General features: G+C 43.2%; 1 protein-coding gene across 2 annotated transcripts; it reads right to left on the bottom strand.

Moving 5' to 3' along the window:
• Positions 1-1,093: 1,093 nt before the first annotated feature.
• cbarpb (CACN subunit beta associated regulatory protein b) lies at positions 1,094-19,838 on the bottom strand. Of its 2 annotated transcripts, none has more exons than XM_086116381.1 (10): positions 19,734-19,838; positions 15,170-15,242; positions 13,775-13,926; positions 9,423-9,484; positions 8,870-9,032; positions 7,227-7,398; positions 6,756-6,899; positions 6,413-6,650; positions 4,876-5,056; positions 1,094-4,548 (listed from the first exon to the last, which is right to left on the bottom strand). In XM_086116381.1, the coding sequence occupies exons 2-10, from the start codon at positions 15,215-15,217 to the stop codon at positions 3,075-3,077; spliced, it is 2,634 nt and encodes an 877-aa protein (XP_085972507.1). In that variant the 5' UTR covers positions 15,218-15,242; positions 19,734-19,838; the 3' UTR covers positions 1,094-3,074. The 2 variants fall into 2 exon arrangements, with proteins under 2 accessions (XP_085972507.1, XP_085972508.1); XM_086116382.1 differs by lacking the exon at positions 19,734-19,838 and adding an exon at positions 17,298-17,385.
• Between the last annotated feature and the right edge of the window lie 457 nt (positions 19,839-20,295).

The raw sequence follows: 20,295 nt of genomic DNA, 5'->3' as shown, positions 1-20,295 counted from the left end.
AGGGGACAAGCCGGGTAGGGGAAGTCTAAGTCGGGACAGTCAGTCTTAGTGTGGAGGGTATGGGCGTGAGTTGTGGCCATCAGCTACTCTGGTGTGAGTGTGTCCTATTTGTTGCCGTTCTGTTTATTTAAAAAAAGCAAACAGATTGCATCAGTGATTGTGTGTATCCTTGACCGCACCAAAAGCCATTACATACATTGAAGGGCAATGCAAAATATGAAATGCCAGCTTTAGCTGAACTGGGTGCCTTTCAAATCCTGCTGACTCACGGGCAGGAATTAAAAAAAAAAAGTGCATGCAATTCCCTGGGGGGAAAAAAAATCATTCATCAACTTTACGGCGCAATTGGTACCACTTAAACTGGAAACCATGCTCGACATGACTACTCATTCATTCATTCATTTTCCGATCCGCTTCATCCTCATAAGGGTTGCGAGGGGTGCTGGAGCCTATCCCAGCAGTCTTCGGGTAGTAGGCGGGGGACACCCTGAACCGGTTGCCAGCCAATCGCAGGGCACACAGAGACGAACAACCATCCGCGCTCACACTCACACCTAGGGACATTTTGAAGTGTTCAATCAGCCTGCCACGCATGTATTTGGAATGTGGGAGGAAACCGGAGTACCCGGAGAAAACCCACGCAGGCCTGGGGAAAACATGCAAACTCCACACAGGGAGGAATCGAACCCGGTACCTCCACACGGTCGACGCATGAACCACTTGTCTACCGGGCCGCCCATGACTCCTTATTTGTTGCAAAATTACCAAAAAATATATATTTTAAAAATGTTAACACCGCACCATTGTTCCCATTCTACATCAAGAAGCATAAGGTTAATTACAGTTGTAAATCATCGGAGCTACCTCGAGAACTAAAAATGTACAGCGGCGGAATTTTTTTTCTGCCGACGCATTGTCACACAATGGACAATGATGAATTTGACAGCATTGTGTTGTATTTACATTCTAGCCGTGCTGATGCATTTCATGGGTATCAAGGGCTCTCGCGTACATAGGAGTGTCAACATGTCATGAACAGGAAGTCGCTATTTTTCATTGCTCCAAATACATTCACACACAAACAACAGCGCCGTTCTCAGTCTGGTTGTTTATTTGATCTCTGCAGTATTTATGCAAGGATGTAAACAGTCAAGTATGGTGATTGATTTGTAAAAGGGGGGAAAAAATATTGACTCTCTAACTGGCTCAACATTTGCAGCCCTGTGCGGACCACGTTTTCTGAGAAACATCCTCATCCTCACTCGTGTCTCGGGCATGCTGGAGTCCAACCCAGCTGTCTTTGGACGACAGGAAATGTAAATGTCATCAGAGTAATACTTTCAGCAAAACCTATATTTCATTAAAAAAAACACTTCCAGTTACCACCAATCTGTTCTCGTGAACCCGAAATGATTTACTAGCATACGCAAAACCAAAATGCTGATCTACGTTTTAGTACCGATATGCTGATTCTTGACTTTCAGGGAACTTCATCCTTCAAACATTAACTGCAGAGGCACCGCGATGCAACGGGCTCACAAAGGAGGAGACTCAAAATGAGGGTTTCCCCTCTACTGGGATGATTTATATTCAATACCACACCTCTGCAGAGGCTCCCCTCACTGCGCATGAGGCAGGGAGCCCCTGGGAATAATGTTCTATCATCAAAACAGGCTTACACTCAAGCAAAAAGATCCAGGAGCAAAAAAATGATTGGCTATTAGGTGCATTGCAAGTTAGCAGGCATCTCCTCTGCTGTCAACTGTTTTAGGAGCAGACGAGGATACGCGGACAGGAAAACAAGGATGTCAGATGCAAGGCAAATAAAGTCCTTCCCGTTGAGCGTCATGCGCAAGAAGTCATGCCTTTCATAGAAATCCAACAAAAAAGCAAACACCCGTAAAGAGCGAGCCTTTTAGCTCACTGCTAATGCAAAACCGCAAACCTCTACAAGACCAGGACTGGACCTAAAGTGTTCTCCGCGATCCTGTGTTGTTTAAAAAAATGCATTGGAGTGTCTAGCACGTTCACACTTAAAGCACGTACATAAATATATTTAGCTGCACATGAATGAAGACATTGAAGGAGACTCTAAGAGAAAATCGATAAAAGGTGAAGTAGAACCCAAACTATTTGAACACAATGTATGGAAACGGATGCGATGTTTTCACGTGAGCTTTAATCGAAGAAATACTAGCAGCTAGCTAGCTAACTACCCATGGAAAGCGACAGTGTTTTCGACTACAACTGATACTTGTGACTCGTGTCTGTTTACATACAGTTGAGTACAAACCCAGTCAAAGAATGTGGGTCCAATGATTTGGCAAACTAGTGATCCGAACAACTAGCTTAACCTGAATCTCCCAGCATGTTTTAGCGCATATTCTATATTTGTGTTTATAAAATGCAACACATAAGGTAGGCTTAAAAACCCCCCAAAACAACTAATTGTAGTGATAAAATATATTATCATAGTATTTTGTTATAGATTAGTCTACACCTGTACCACTTTACTTGCCGCATGCGGACCATCTACACCGTTCCATAACTTAACATTAATTACGAGAAGACAGGAACAGAAAAACAAAAATTAATGTTTGCCCGTGTCATTACCTTCGACTCTACAAATCATTTCACCACTGACCACTGACAAATGACAAAAATAAGACCCTTAAATGACCACCAAGCGATACCGTTTCATTCATTTTTGTGTGATGCTCCATTTTTTTTTTTTTAGATTCCTACCCTCAAACGTTGTGAAGGGAAATTTAAAAAATGTTTCACAGTTGCTTGTAACCTCTACGTGACAACAGAAGACAAAAAAGGTGGCATTTACAAACTAGCATGGGTCGAAATTTTCTCGTGTGCATGCAGCACCAGCCTTTTTGGGTAAAACTGTCATATTCAAATGATGTCCGTCCGGATAAGGGTTTAATCTTCCAAATGTTACCGAAGCGAACCAAACTGAACTGTACCGCCTGGCTGGTTCATTCATCTCATTTTAAATTAATTATCAAAACAGAGCCGTGAGTGCGAATGAGCAGCTATGGTGTCAACCGTGAAGACGAGTGGAGCTACACCGGACTGTGGTCTGGAGAAGCATGGGTAGCCGTCACCGTCAAACCCTCGGTAGCTGTGTCCTTGGTCCTTCGAAGGCTCGTATATAGCCTCTCGTCTAGGTTAGCGGTCAATTTGTCCGTGAGCTCTGCCGTGATGGTTTGTGGGCCGTAGCCCGAGGAGTCGGGTGGTTGAAGGGGCGATCGCTCGTCCAAAGGTTCTAAGGGGTGTCCGGGCGGTTTGCTGTCCTCTTGAGTCTCCGGACGCTCACTCTGCCGTTCGTCTTTCTCGGAGATGGATGGTTGAAGATGTGATGATGATGATGATATCGGATCGCCGGTGGAATCTTGTCCTTTCTCCTTCCCTGCAACCTCGCGAGTTGTAATCTCCATCTTTGGAGTTTCGGGGGTGCTGCCGTCGCTGGTTTCTTCGTCGGGTGCGCTGACGATGCGCGGTAGCATGCTCTGGTAGCTCGTATCCATCGGGCAGTTCACACTGTCACCCCTCCGTAATGGAGTTCGTTGTCTCTCGAAAGAGGAATGGAAGTGTCTGACGCCGGGGTCGCTCCACTGTTTGTGCCGCTGCCACTGCTTTCGAATGTGGATTCGGGACCGGTGCTTCTTTAGCGCTGACTCCTGCTGGTCAAATTGGGGGTCATGACGGAGAAACTCGTGGAAGAGCGCATCCGTTTTCTCATCTATGCTGTAGTCTCTCCGATGAAGTGTTGCGGGTTGAGCGGGGGGTTGTGAAGCCTCCCGAGGGGTGATCATCTGGCCGTATGGAAACCAGCTCGGTGGCTCAACGCCAGTTTCGATGGAAACTCCTCCAGTGGCGCCCAACAATTGCTCATCTGGCCCTTCCTCATAGAGGTGCGACTCAAAGCTCTCGCCGATCGTGCCAGAACGCCCTGCCTTGGTGAAGTGGTGCCTTTTCTCGTGGGCCGTTCTCTCCTTCGGGCTGCTGCTTCCAAACATGCGCAAATCTTCAGGACCACGAAAAGGGGCCTCTATTGAAGCGTAGCCACTATCCATTTGCAGCAATTTACGAGTAGACGTTTCACCGTCACTCCCGCCTCGCTCGGATTCAGTACTTTGTTGTTTCCTTACATCTTTTGCCCCCAGTGTCTCATCCATGTACACCAAAAACTCCTTCTCATCCTCTGCACCTTCCGTTTCATCTCCCAAGTCTTGGGATGAGCAGCTGGGGAGCTCTTCTCTTTCTTTTTCTGTACACACGCTGTCAGCATCGCTGCAGACAGAGTTCCGATCATTATTGCTGCTTTGGTCTGAGGCAGCATATTGTTCCAGTGATGCGCGTAAGGTCCAAATGTCTCTGTAAAGTGTCTGGGGATCCTGGAGTGATAGCGGTTCTGAGCTTTCCCTTGTCGCCAGGGAAAACCCTTCATCTTGGGGATCAGGGGACAGGCCAATCACCCCCGGTCCAGTATGGCTGCAGGTGGGCTCCACCATCACCTCTACCTCTACCTCTACCCTGTGGTTGCACACAGGTAAAGAGGAAAAGGAAATACGCAAAAATGACAATGTCAGAACATTACGGAACATCACATTCACCGGCGACGCGGCTGTTTTCACGGAGCACGGAATGATTGATATGATTTGCAGTGGCTGCCGTGGTATGTCCTGACACTTATCTTAGCTGAGTATCACAGTATTTAGCGACTTGTTGAAATGTATGGAACCCCTTAGGAAGAACTGGAACGCAGAGCGTGTAGCGTCATAATCGTCGCTGAACATTTTTGATAAGATGAGTGCAAAGCAAAGCAGTGGACAGGATGAATGGCAAGGGAATTAAAGATACCTGCCGAGGGAAGGGGGTGGTGCAGATGGAGGTGAGAGCACAGGCCGGCCAGGACCGTAGGCGATGTCCTGGGCGCGGGCAATGTACTGGATAAGATCAATATGATGTGTGTCATTGTCGTCCTGGTCCATGCTCTCGCTGGCGGCCCGTTGACGCTGGAACTGCCTTCTCTTCGGTGAGCCTGACGCAGGAAGAGAGTAGGGGAAGAAGTTTGGAAAGTTTGGTGACAGGAGGATGGGAAATGCGAACTGATTATGATTAAATCTACCATCAGCCGTTAAGGCATCTGAAGGGGATTTTGGGATCATCTTTGGAGTCTTGGTATGAAGGAAAAACTGATCCCGCAGTAGATAGGGGAGTGTGTGTGTGTGTGTGTGTGTGTGTGTGTGTGTGTGTGTGTGTGTGTGTGTGTGTGTGTGTGTGTGTGTGTGTGTGTGTGTGATGCCAGGCAGGATTCACACGGGGGCTTAAATTGATTTGGAGCAACACAACTTTGAATCATCAAGCCATCTGTCCTTTTTGTGTTTGTGCATATCCAAATCGTCAGAGCAGCCAGAAGGCCACTCACAGTTTATTACCGTGGCACCCTGCTTTATTTTTGCCATACACCGAAGCGGCTAAGTGAAACACCTCGGCATGGTGAAGAAAAAGAAAAAAAAAATCATTTTCAGAGGACAATGGACACTGCTGTGCTCAACTCATGTGTTCAAAATCAGAATGGAATTGTTGATTCTTATACTTATTATTATGTCTCACTGCACGATGGACATTAAATTAGGAGATTTTAGGAGGACATATTAGGAGAATCCCTCGCTTTTTAATTTTAATTTTTTTTTTTACAGTGCATTGTGTTCTTCATCCTGATTGGCTAAGGGACTGTCGACTAATGTCAACAGACTCCACGCCTCATCGCTGTAAAGCTTGGCAAATTTTCTCCATGTTGACGAAACACAGTATTTCTATAAACTATCAGTTGTTTGTAAGAAACATTTCGATTTTAGTTTTTTTTTTAAAATACGTGGGCGTGAACATTTATTTAATCTTTGGTTTCATTCAATACAGTATTGTACTGTATACAAAATAATTGTAAACAATCAAGATGACTACTTCACGGATTTCACTTATCACAGGTTCTTTTTGGAACGTAACCCCCGCGATAAACGAGGGATTACTTTAGTTATGGATATGAACTTTCTCGATGAAAAATGCAATGCTGGGCTGATCCCAGGTAAGAAAACCTCCCGCTGGTTTTTGGTCGGCACATAATCAAAATTGTAAAACTGGGGTCATGTGAGAAGTTGTAAAGCATTTTGTTGCCTTTGAGTTTGCAGAAAAATGACTGGCAGCGTTGCACACAAGAGATGTATCTGTCATAGCTAAGCCTAATGTTTTGTAATTCAACTGCACATGCCCTCCTGAAAGAGTTTTCACAAATAATTACAAAGAACGTTGAGGACTGAACCACTTTTCCTTTTTTCCAATAACTATGAAAATGATTTTCACAGAAATCCACTTCACTCAATGGAATGTTTCTTACCTCTCATGTCAAGACTTGAAGCCCTCTGGCTGCTGTCGAGCTTCCATTTCTTAATTTTGAAATAGGGACTGGCCCCCTCCAGGCTCGCGTGGCGCCGCAGCTTCGTGAAGAACTGCTGGACAGGACCCTGGCCTCCTGAACCGCTGGTCACAGGAGGCACAGTGCCGGCGGGGGCGGTCCCTCCTCCTGCGCTGACGCTGCCGCCTCGGCCCCGGGACGCTACTCCGATCATCTCCGTCTGAACAGACAGAAAGCAGCAATGGTGGTCTCTGACAATCCAAAATATCTCTTATTGATACACCTTCCAGATATGTGCGGTGTAAAGTAACTGGAGGCAACTTACAGACCCTCCATTTGTCTTAGCAGTCGTATTTGCACTAAAAGTGGCCTCCACCACGGTTGAGTTGAGGGTGTCCCCAGGGAGAGCAGAGCTGGAATTGGGGCTCAAGCTGGTCAGTGCAGTTTGCGGCAGGGGACACAGCATGGGCTGATGGGGTTCAAACACACTATGAGTCTTTGTCATTTGATTACGTCACGGAATGAAGAGTCAAACCGAGCTGGCTACAACAAAGCTCCATTGCGATATTTTCCCCCAAAAATCCACCCAGGCTGCAAGCTCAAATGATTGAACATGAGGAGCGAAATAGGAAATTAATACACGCAGCCAAAAAAGGTAGATCTTGTCTCTGTGTTTGGAATCGTCAATTTATTTCGTGGTTGTCCTGACTTAAGTGACATGATATTCAAGATCCTGTCACGAGGATGTCATGAGCAATGATGTAACCGGGATAGAGTAACTGGATGCGACTGTCACCTGGAAGATGGAGAGCGCCGACTTGGCGACAGGGTGCGTTGTCATGGCGATGGTGTTCTCCGCTGAGTCGCACTCATGGATGGTGACTATCTTGAGCGTCGGGGGCGGAATGTGGAGGTGCGTGAGCCGCGCGTTCTTAAGATGGTGAAAGTCTCCCTCAGTCAGAGTGTATCTGAAATTGAAGGTTGGGGGGAAAAAATGAGCATATATAGAGGTATAGTAGTTATATACTCGTATAGTTCAGCGCATGCTGATATGATGCACATTGTGATTTCACAAGACGTGAAGTGTATAAAAATAACGGAGTCTATAATGTATCCAGAACCGATACTAAAATATCCATAATCCGTAACTCTACAGTGGACTAGATTCTTGGAAATGATCAGCTAGGATAGGTGAGGATCCAGTGTCACTTTCAAGCAATTACCGAAGTCTGGCCACCAGATTACACGGAAGATACTGAACCACAGCACATTAGGACATGGCCTTGCAAGTCTAACATGTTTCCCTGGATTACCGAGGCATCCTGAGGAACTGTCCTGGCTTCTTTCCTGTTCCGCTACGTGGCAGACTACAGCGACAGCACCCCTATCTGTCACCTGCAGAATTTCTCTGATGGCTCTGTCATTGTCAGCCTCATTACGGACAGAGACGGCCGGTATTGCAGAGAAGTTACACAGGGCTTTATGGAATAGTGACATATCAGTAGTGGAAGAACAAAGGAGTTGGTGGTGGATTTTTAGCAGGCGCTGTCACTCCCCATCTGCATTCCTGAACATCCAGGAAATGGACATTGAGAAAGTCTCAATTTATAAGTACCTCCAGCACACTGTGACAGCACTGCACAGCTCCTTGAGTGGCAGACTTTTATCAAAACTTGCGCATCTTCATTTTCATGCTGACGCAAGCCGAGTGTAACATGTTTAAGAAATTGGCAGACGGCGCAGCTCCATGCTGGCCGTACCAGCGGACCGAGGGAGTTTTATTTTACAAGCACCTGTCATTTGGCTGAAAGTAAACTAAACTTTAGACCATCTAAAATCTGGTCTAAGTTGTGGCGCAGGTGGTGTAACGTGATATTTGTGAATTGTGGCCATCGGAAATTTCAGGAGGACTCCCGTACGGCCGGTCCATTCGAGGTCGAAAATTGTCGGGGGCTGGCATAAGTATACATTTCCATGTACCCAGCATATTTATTCCAAGAAACAAAATTGTATACTTCTTCTTGGTGTACCACCACAAAGTCTCTTTGAGTTTTGACATTTCAAATACGTGTTCTTGCAGCATTTAGTGGTTAGCATCTCTTTCCCATAGTCAAAATGTTTTTGGATTGTAGAGTTTGTATGTTCTCCATGTGTTTTTGTTCTTCTGCCAACGTTTCAAAACCATGCATGTTCAATCAATCAAAGACCCAAAATTTTCCATTGACGTGAATGTGGATGTGAATAGTTGTTTGTCTATGCGTGCCCTGCGACTGGTTGACGAATGGCGACAGTCCAGGGTGTACCCTGCCTCTCGCCCATAGTCAGCTGGGATAGGCACCAGGTCACCTGCGACCATAATGAAGAGACATGCGATACAAAATGGATGCATAGATGAACGTGACATAGCATGGACAATTCTGGCATGCATTTCTCTCTAACCTGCGACCCTTCTCCTGAGCCTTCTTGCCGTGATCGAAGAACGCTGCCTCGTTGAAGGAGACCCGACGGCCCGTGGTTCCCGTGGAGAGGAAGCGCTCTGTCTCCTGATCGTGAGAGCTGGCCACTGACAAACAGTCGGACTCATCCACCTTGATCGTGATTTCTACCCGGAGACGAAAAAAAAAGGAAGAAATGTGGCAATTATGCCCAAGTGATTGCAGTTGTTTGATCATTTTCCAGATAGGAGAAACTCCTTCATAAAAAACGCCTGAGAAAAGCAGTTTCATGCTGCCTTTTATTAAATCGTTTTCTGCAGCGACAGAGTGCATTCACTGGTCCGCAGAGTATCAGAACGTGTCGTAGGCACTTTGCGAGCGCTTTAAGCAAGTAATTTGAAAAATTGCTGTTTTTTTTTAATGTAATAGACATTGTGCTGACATGATAAAAGCGTCACTGTGCCCAACATCTTTCTTGCATCTCTCTTCCCTCTATCACTGTACCCCCACCCCTCCCCTCCCACACCCACACACACATATAAACCACCCACGCTCACCATGGGTGGGCTGAGACTCCTCCGTGTATGTAGCGTTGGTTTTCTCAACATCATCGCTGCTTCTGCGGCACAAAAACAACCAACAACATTGAAATGCATTACGCTGCCCCGTCTTGTTTTCACATCAAGCAAGATGGACAAATGCAGAAGCTGATGCTTCAGTGGCTTCATTGAAAAATAGCTCCAAGACAAGAGGGGCTAAATCATGTCAGTCAGCTAGTGCTTCATTAGCTTGCACTTTTCCAAAGTCCCTAGACATTGATCCACAACTCGTGTTGCATTCAAGTGTGGCTTTAATTGTACAGCGGTGCGGCACTGCTGTGTAAACCCCAACCGTAAGGACATTTTGGCCAATCAGATACCTGTAGAAATTCAGCAATGACTGCACCATAGCAGAACACAATGAGATGTGATAGAAAAAAACTATATACAGCGATGGGCTGATAAATGACATCTGGAAGCAAACCATCAATGCTACATCACCATAACTTGTTTCATAACGGAACGCAATGCATAGTGTCAATTATATCAATTATCACGCACCTTATCATAGCTTTCTTTTTGCTATGTGTTGGACAAAATTAACTGTATAGGGCACATTAAATGTGGGAAAAGGTTTTGCAACATTTATCTTGGTCATTTATATATTTTTTTTATGTCACGGGTATACATCTTTACTCCTAAGGCTTTTTATATCTACTACTGTCTGGTCGAAAGTCCTCAAACTGCATGTTGATTTTTTTGTTCTTCAGCTATACATTAATGACACACTTAAAATGCTCCTTTCAAATGTTAGAATTATTTGTATTTCTGTTATTTCATGTGTGAAAAGTCATTTGGACAACAAAGTGGGGGTCGAACAGAGTCTCAGAATGGATTGCGCTCAACTTTAAAGGTTCTGCTTTAATCTGACCATAACACCACAGGAAATAAAACCGTAATGAGTTCATGTGATTTCATAAAAAAGGTCTCTAAAATTATCATGGACATAATGCAAATAAAAATCCAAATGCTGGTGTGAAAAACAACAGGCATTAGTCACACACACGGTGTGGTGTTAAACATATTTGCTTGCCTTGCTTCATCCAAGTGAAACCCTAAAACTGCCATTTACTTTACGAGGAAGAGAAAAGAGAATGAAAATCCCGTCCAGTCATTTCCTTCCATCTGAAATCTTGGTGCAGAGCAATAAACTTCATGCATGCGGCTAAAGTATGTGTGCCATCCCAGATCTCAGCTTCCTCTTGTCTTTCATTTCCGGTGTGGCTCTCACAGTTTTCATGTCAGCGTGAATGTGTGTGTTGTGTTGTGCACCGAGCAGAGTGCGGTGGGGGTGGGGGTAGATTAATCACCGCCGATGGCTGCGATGAAATCTCATTACGCTCATCATTCGTACTAGTCCGGCTGATTGTTCGATGCTCTCAACCGCCACAGCCTTCCTTGCCTTTTGGCGGCTTCGTGCTCTGTTTATACCTGCTGCTCTCATATTTTTTAAGTACGGGCAATGATGTGTGTTGCTGTAAATATAAAGACTAAGTAAAAAAACCCCGTCCCCATCCAATTTTAAGCACCTTGCAAAAACGGCTCAATTGCAATCTGCTTGTGAGGTGATCTCACGAAAGACGCTCCTGGATTGTTGTGCAGGAAGCTTCATATGCAATTCCAATATTTGAAGATGATCAGCATTTGAAATGCTCTTAAAGTGTTTGGGGATCATAGTTTATGGTATATTTAGGATTTAGACCAGGGGTTGGCAACCCAAAATGTTGAAACAGCCATATTGGACCAAAAAAAACAAAAACGTCTGGAGCCGCAAAAAAATAATGAAGTTAAAAATTTATCAACACATTTTTACAGCATTGGAAAACGTTGTCATGTCATGTTTGTCCTCCTACAGAAACCATATTAAAACAAAAAATATATTTCCCTCCCGCATTATTTCCATTTCAAACCATTTTGAAAAAGTTCCAGGGAGCCACTAGGGCGACGCTAAAGCCATATTGGGCCCCAGAGCCGCAGGTTGCCGACCCCCGATATAAACGATTAATTTTAGCATTCCGGGTAGCGTCAATGATGCGCGGAAATTTACTATTGTCAGTCGGCTCCAATGAAACTAAAGTTATGAGTAACACACAATTTCAGTGTGAATGTGGGAAAACATTGTTAGGTGAACTAGTGCTAAATAGTGCTTTAAATTTAGGAATCTCTCAAAGTGGATTGATTGAGAAGATTCATTTGAAATTGTAACTGTATCTCCCATTGTAACCCACAGGTTCTGCCTGGCAACAAGCAGAATAATGAATCGGATAGACTGGTGTTTCTCTGTGGGCGTGAGGTGCACCTCCCCTGAGGGGCTTCCTTCACACCTTGCACGACTACGTTTCCACACTCTCTCTCTTGCTCAGTCCTTAAAGGGACCGCACTAGCACGTGCACACAAGACAAGGGGTTGTTTCACAGTTTTTCTTAACCATTTTATCATATTATACCTTTTTATTTTTGGCCAAGGATACAGGAGAATGTGAAATGTACGGAGGTGCCTCGGTTTTCATGGTTAAGTCTAACTAAAACGGAATTATTCAGAAACTGGATCAATATTTCCCATAGGAAATAATACAAATCCAATGAGTCTGTTCCTGGCATCAAATATATTTATAAAAAACATTTTACAGAGAATAACTACAGTTTAACATAAAGAAAGCAATGTAGAGGTACAATGATTAATAAATTGATCAACAACTACTGGAATTTCAGCATGTCATCAATCTAAAATCTCCATCAAACCAGACTGGGTGTCTTTGTGTGTGTTTTTTTTCTTTCAAAATAAATAATTTGCAACCAACTGGTTTTACTTTGATCCACATTTTTGCCAAATTTCTGACATGTTACCGGCCAAACCAGTGAAATGGAACATAATAAAATTACATTTGTGCATTTTCTGCACTGTCAATTTGAAAGAACGTCATGTTTTTGAAAAAGGAGGGAGAAATTAAATTCAAAGATTAAAATAAGCATTTGTTGCAGCCCTAAGGCAATGTGAATTGCCTAACGGCATTGATAAATGAACATTTAAGATAACTTTTTTCTTCACTGAAGACTGTTGATGGCGCAAGAAAGTGATGACTGGGGAAGACGGAGGAAGATTATTGTTTGGAAGCGTAACCCGCCTTTTTCATACTACAAGTTCACTCTTGAATTTTACGGTGTTTCTTGTCTTTTTATTCAAAGGGCCGGTCGGCACTTTGAACTTCCTTTAGCCTCATGGTGGCGGATTGAACAAGTCACTCCCAATAAATAAACACAAAACTTTTGAACCGGTTCCAATGTACTTCCTTGGTGATGCTTACTCAACAGGAGATACGCAATAAAGGTGTGCATGCACATGGGACGTTTTGTGTGGGTGCTCGATTCCAGGAAATGAGTGGTTGACAAACACGGGCAGGCAGATCAGTTTGGCATGGAAGATTTTCAGCTGTGTGAAAACCAAGTGGCTGTATGAATTTAGTTCTAGGGCCTTGATTCTCAAACATTTTACACAAATACCAACTCATAAAATATTTGGCCTTTCAAGTACCACCATCATCGTGACATGAAAATATTTTGTACAATCATGTAGTAGGTCTAAGTGTTTGTCAAATGAGCATATGGTTTTACTCCTATAAAGTGTATACATGACTATACGTTTCATAGATATGATCAGCTGGATGTTTTGGATTGTCATGCAAAATGGGTTTTCGATTGTAATTTACCTATTGGTTATTTTTTTTGTTTAGTTTTTTTTTAACTGGGTTAGTGGCTACAAAATCATGATCATGTAAAGCCTATTTATTATTGTAAGCGTCAGTAACATTATTATTCTCTGTTCAAACATTAATGCTGCGCTTCGATGTATAGAACATAACAATTAGTTAAGAAGAATGAGAATGCGAACAGGATTGATGAATGAAAGTGCACATTTATAGGACGTAAAAGTGAAATATAATCGAACTGTACTTTGAAATGCACCATGCTTGAAAAGTAAAGAATGTATGACACGGGATTGTCAAAACAATTCGAAACTTGTATGCATAGCTACACGGTTCATTATGTGTTCCGATTGTAGTTTTTTTTCTCGTTTTAATTCAGTGATTCTTTCACACACCACTAGAGGGAGCCACTAGTGGCATTTTGAGAATCAGCGATCAAGGCCATTTCCACTGCACTTGAGATTAATTTGATACATTAATCAAAACGGACAACACAGTTCCACATTTTCCCATTCTGCATGAATAATATCTTAAATTCCTTTCATTCATTCAAATTATAAGCGATGGACCTAAATCAGTCCTCAAATAAATTCTTTAATTTTCATACCTTTCACAGCATTGACCTCCTCCTCGGCAGCAACGGCGGCAGGTAATGAGAAGAATGGAGACAAAGATCAACGTCCCCGCCAGGAAGATGGACAGGATCACCAGCAGAAGCACAAAGCCATCTTGCTGTTCCTCCGTCTCAAGCGGTACCTCCTGAGACATTATGAGACAGGGTCCGACATTAACAGTAGCTTGATGGCCCGGGACCACCACGTGTCTGGCCACACACCGAGTCGTATTCGTGTTTTATAGACATGTGATGTGATAGAACGTATAATTTCTTTGCATGTTGTTGAAATTAATTGTGGGTTTTTGAAAAAAAATAAATATTGAAAAATCAACAACTTTTGAGATGCTGTCCTTAAAGTATTGTTTTAAATCACGTTAACCATATACTGGAGAGTGGACAGTGTATATATATATTTTTTTTTAAGCAGCTGCCTTGATCCCCGTGCTTGCGTGCATTTGGCCGCTGAGAGTAAACATTTCAATATTTCATCCACAGGTAGGCCTACATCAGGGATGGGCAATTTAAAGGCTGGAGGACACATACCCTTCCTGACCAGATGTATGACCAAAAAGCTATTTTAAATATGGACAAAATACAGGCACATGTGCAAAATACATCCTCTTAACCCTTTCATGCACCCTGCAACCTGATAACACGATAAGGCGTCCACTGTAGTAAGCGCTGTACCTTAACCCGGTTAAAATATTTCATTTTCCATTTTCCAAATGCTTGTATAAAAGATCCGCTAACCTAATCCAACAACAAAGCGTTTGAAGCAAACAACAAAAGTAAAAACATACTGTATTATTTTTCCAGGTACAAAAGGCTCTCTTGCATGAAAATTACAATTCAAGGATTGTACTGAATTGCTGAACAAGAAACCAACATTAAGTGCAAGAACCCATTTTGTACGGTACATTTTTTCACTAAATTCAACTCATTCAATACTTTTAGATTACTGAGGTACAACTGCATATTATTCCAAATACGCAAAAGCATTGCAGTACTTGGCCTACTCATATTGTAGTAGAGACAGTATAAGGAATTTTTGTTGCTCATTCCTGGACTGCATATCGAATATGAATTTGGTTAAGTATTGTTTTAAATCAAGTTAGTAGGACCACAACAAACTGGATGATGGTGGCCCAGCAGGACCACCACCCAAAAAGGCTTCATGTTACCCTATTAGACAAATAAATCAGTACAGTAGATAGACTGACAGCCAGAGCACGTCGTCATATTGTTTCTTTGTGAGCAGAAATTACACTTGGGATCAGATTACTTATTTACTAATGCCGGATCCAGATCAGGAAGTTGTTTATTAACGAGTGCAATGGATGACCAAATCGTACAACCACAGGAAGTTTGACATGGCACCAAACTTACAGTGGCGTTTTCTGGTGGGATGTTCCAGACGGCAGACTCATAGCTCATGGTCCAGGCCAACTAAGGAGTCCCCCTGAGAGACAACACACACAGAGGAAATGACTGTTTCGGGACCTCCTCATCAAGTCACAGATGTCAAAGCACAATAGGCAGGCTGCTGCCTTTTAACTCCACTCAATACCACACAATCCTTTGCTTGCATTAAATCAAGTAAGCAAACCGGAGTCTAACGAGGGATGACAGTTACACATATAGCGATTGCACATGAATGCTGAGAGCCGCCGTTGACGATCCGAGTGGAAGTGAAAGAAGTGAACTGAGGACTATAACTCAGCTCAGTGCATCACTGTAATCCGAGCGGACGAGTTCAGTAAGCGCTTTCAGGCAATGCCGGTTTCCACCATGATCTTCCTGACCTTCTATACAGAAGTGTTGCAATGAATATGTTACATAAGATGGAGTTGATTGTTGATGAATGGCCTCATGTAGAAAGTGAATAAAACACTCAGTGGGCAGTGGCTCACACATAAATTTCCCCAGTGTGGGACAAATAAAGGATATCTTATCTTATCTTATCTTATACTTGTGATGTCAGAAATATGACATGGAATGGAAAGAGGGGTTCAGAATATTTCAGAGAGTGCTTCTTTTAAATTAGGGCTGAACTATTTTGAAATTGCAATTATTGTGTTAAACTTAACCCTTTCAGGGACAGCGGTTACGACAGTGGACAGCTTATCATGTTATCAGGTTACAGGGTGCATGGAAAGGGTTAATATTGTGATTTGAATTCAAGATGTGATTTTCTCAAGCTCCTCTTCCCATGTATTTATTTAGCAGTAAAGTAAGCTTACATTTTTTTGGCTCTTCTAAACTTCCTTTTGAAGGCAGTGTTCAAAGACTACAACTCAAAGCATCTTCTTCATCAGTCTTATCACTTTGGCAGGAGTTAGGGCACTCAGTAAAATTCTGCATCGCTTGGAAATAGACAGAAGAGTGCAATTAAATGCGTTATTTAATTTGGGCGCAGTGTACGTCAACTCATCACAGCGAATGCTTTCAAGTCTGGGCCTTAATAAAAATGGATGCTAAGTATGCGGTTTGGCTGCCGATTCACACAACTGCATTCTGTCATTTTAGAAACTCATCAGTGTCAAAGTTTTAGAAAACTCGTGGCACAAAGGAAAATATCACCGAGGGTACATTATATATACTGAAATCATGAGGATCTCGTCTCAATTTACTCAATGTGAAATCTGAGCCTGTTTAATAACCACCACCCGATTATTCTACATGTATGACAACAGCTGCACTCACAGGTTAATTGTACCTTCTGTCATCGAGTGGAAGAGCATTTCATTCTTCCACCTGTCAGTATATGTGGCGGACATCGATAGACGAATCAAGAGAAATTATTTGTCGCAAATAAACTGTCATTTTCAGACCAATGAAGTGAAATTGGATGAACTCTCAAGGCACACTAATGTGCCAAAGCACTGTGTTTGGGACTGACTGTTCTTGTGTAAACCTGGACTCAGTCTGTCCCTTTAGCAAAAGCACATCCATTGTTCCTAAAACAACACTTTTAAAATTGTACACATTAAGCCCGATCTAAATCACACATTTTCCTCCATGAGGAAAATGTATTCGGTTGCCTAGCGATGCTACTATAAAGCTTGTTTAATAATAAACACATGCAAGAATGACTGTGGATGCTTCTGTTGGCAACCCTTTCCAAAATCCCAACTGTGAGCAGAGACAAGTGTGCCCCTCACGTGCTGCTCATGCATGCGCTTAATCATCGGCCAAACAGAAAAGCAAAACATCTGTGTTGTGTTAAATCATCTGCTAGCACTCCGGCACGTCAACTTGGTAGAATGTCTAATTACCTCCCCATCGCCGAAACACAAGCCCTTGCTACAAATCAGAAGCGGAGGTCCACCGCTGCTTGCTGCTGCTGTGCATTGCCTCTTTCAGATCATAGCCATTAATCCTGCTACTGCAGCACCAAACGCCCACACACACACACGCACACGCACACGCACACGCACACGCACACGCACACGCACACGCACACACACACACACACACACACACGCACACACACACACACAACCTGGATACTCACCACAGCACGGAAGAAGCAACATGCCCACCACTCAATGCAGCAATTTCAGCACAAGAGCCTGTAAATACAACCCTATGCTCGAAGTCTGTCTTACCCCTGATGCAGTGCGCAGAAGCAGTAGTAGCATCAGAAGCAGCGGCTCTGGATGTGTGTGTGTGTGTGTGTGTGTGTGTGTGTGTGTGTGTGTGTGTGTGTGTGGCTTGAGAGAATCCGCCTCCCAACCCCACCATCATCCTTCAGCAGCGGCCCAGTGGCCTCGAAGCAACAGGGCAGCGCGGCGGCACGACTGCGAGCAAAACAGAGCGGCAGACCGCTCGCTTAAATGTCAAGTTTGACCTTACGTAAGGAAATGCGCCTCGGAGACATCAGGAAGGCTCAACTGAATTCCACTTGAATGTATGTTTGAGAACATTGTGTCTGGCAGAAGGGTGAAATGTGGTAAGCACATCTGTCACGCAGTTCTTATAGGTTCCAAAGTCATCGCAGACTGGTTCACTAAAGATGCTACATTGTCCATGGGTATGAATGTGAGTGTAAATGTTTTGCACAAAACAATCTTTTTGGGGGGCTGGGGGGTTGTTTTGTGAATTATTCATTTGCCCTAACTTTTGGGGTTAAATGAATAACCCCAAAAGTTGGGTCAAATTGATCCAAGTGGGTTCCGTCCCGATTTGACCCAACAGTGTTTAGAAAGCGTTTCTCAGTTCATATTTTAGAAATTTAAGTGATTCAATGTTCAAGCATATTTGAACTCTGTTCATAACGAAAACAGCAGCGGGCACAGTGTTAAAATAGTGTTTGGTTATGTAATGATTGGTGTTCACTAGAAGTGCAAAGATTAATCGATTAATCAACCACTAATCGAGTGCCAAGTTCATCAAAAATATTTTGATCATCGTATTTTTCAATAAAACGACAGAAATGAAAACATGTGATTCATCAATTAATCATTAAAATAATTAACACATTAACTGATTTGTAAAATCATCATAGTTATGCATACAATGTTGTGTGCTACTTTCTTGGTTCTTCCCATTTGACCGCCTTATGTCATAATGGTGCTTTTTATTTCATCCATCCATCCATCCATCCATTTTCCGAACCGCTTGATCCTCACTAGGGTCGCGGGGGTACTGGAGCCTATCCCAGCCGTCTTCGGGCAGTAGGCGGGGACACCCTGAATCAGTTGCCAGCCAATCGCAGGGCACACAGAGACGAACAACCATTCACGCCGACACTCACACCTAGGGACAATTTAGAGCGTCCAATCAGCCTGCCATGCATGTTTTTGGAATGTGGGAGGAAACCGGAGCACCCGGAGAAAACCCACGCAGGCCCGGGGAGAACATGCAAACTCCACACAGGGAGGCCGGAGCTGGAATTGAACCCGGTACCTCTGCACTGTGAAGCCGACGTGCTAACCACTGGACTACCGGGCCGCCCTTTTTATTTCATTTTAACTTTTAGTTTCACTTCTCTTTGATGGTTATGCATTGATAATATTGTTTAATATCATCAGAAAGAGTGTGTGTGTACAAATGAAGGCTTCTACCCACCTTCAACATGTTTGTACAAATACTGTATAAGCCTCTCCCCACCTCCAAACCGAAAGAACCCATAAAGAAAATATTGGAATAAGTGTCTTATAAATAATACAGAGCACTGACACAATCACAAAATGAACATGCACTTTGTATTTGCTTCTATTTTGGGTCCTCTGGGTTTCATGAAAGGTACTACATTAGATCCAGTTATGATGATGACGATGATGATTGCTTTGTTTTACTCTGCTGTTTGCAGGCAGGGCAGCATTGCAACTGAAAACATCTCAATTGGTGGTTAAATAAAAGTCTAAATAAATAAATAAAGCGAGACCTCAGATGAGTGGCCCATGCCTAATAAATTGCATGTGTGATGTGCATATTTCATTATTTTACTATTTGCTAACATGAACAATTGAAAAGGGTTTTCGAAAAGTGGCTTTTTGTCCCCGACTCTTTGCATTAACATGATTTGCTGTGGCAAAAATACTACTAAATAAACAAAAATATTCAATATTACTGCTCACTATGTATCTTATTAACACTGTTAATATAGTTTAGACTATAATTATTGCATAGATTATACCAAGACTACATCATTTGTCACTGTATACTACTGTATGCGCTGTTTTCTACAGTAACACTAAAACCTGTATGGCGCAGGCATGTTTCAGCAATATTAATCGATTTTCCTGCAAATTAGCTGACATTTAAGGTGCACGGAAGTTACAAGAGGACAGGATCACGGCGAAATGGACTTAATCGATGACACGGCGTGGTCTCAATGCACGATGAATGCAGCGATGTAGATACTCGGCAGAGTCGGCATCGAAGACATTTATGCACATCAGGCTTCACAAAGAAGCACACGTATCCTTCACAACATTGCACTCACCTGCTCAACCTGCGTGGTCCGGCCAGCGGCGGAGGGGGCAAACCACGGGAAAGTCTGCGAGAACACTTTTGAATGTGGAAATTTTTCATGCGGCTTAAAGGTATTTATGAATGGAAGCCCTGCGTTTAAGACACGCCCACCGGCCAGTCAGTGAAGCCTCAGGTGACGTCACCAGTGAGTTAAAGACGACTGGCTCGAGGGTTGACCAGAATATACAGTTTCTCACACACAGTTGTGTAAATTCATTCGGTCCAAATAATTTCCCCAGTGGAATGTGTTATTTCGTTGTAAAACTAATAGATAGATAAATAAATAAACGAATACATGATAAAATAGGAAATTAAAACAAAATGGTATTTTTTTCTTTGCAAAGCCACAATTAAATTCGGTCCACACAGCAAAAAAACAACTTCTGACCCACTCGTGCTAAATACCCTTTTGAATAGCGTTATAGCGCCATCTAGTCGGCAAATTTAATTTATAAAATTCCTCCGATCTCTCTCTCTCTCTCTCTCTCTCTCTCTCTCTCTCTCTCTCTCTCTCTCTCTCTCTCTCTCTCTCT

Source organism: Hippocampus guttulatus, chromosome 7, assembly GCF_054856545.1.
Source record: "Hippocampus guttulatus isolate MCC_2025c chromosome 7, RoL_Hgut_1.0, whole genome shotgun sequence".
Lineage (NCBI taxonomy): Eukaryota > Metazoa > Chordata > Actinopteri > Syngnathiformes > Syngnathidae > Hippocampus > Hippocampus guttulatus.
Note: the sequence above shows the minus strand (reverse complement) of the source record. Positions and strands in the feature narration are given on the sequence as shown.

Excerpts from the sequence above, each read along its gene's own strand:
- cbarpb (XM_086116381.1), bottom strand. The coding sequence starts at position 15,217 with ATGAGCTATGAGTCTGCCGTCTGGAACATCCCACCAGAAAACGCCACT. Across the intron at positions 13,927-15,169 it reads TCCCACCAGAAAACGCCACT|GAGGTACCGCTTGAGACGGA; the intron begins GTAAGTTTGGTG and ends ATAATGTCTCAG. Across the intron at positions 9,033-9,422 it reads GGAGTCTCAGCCCACCCATG|AAATCACGATCAAGGTGGAT; the intron begins GTGAGCGTGGGT and ends GTCTCCGGGTAG.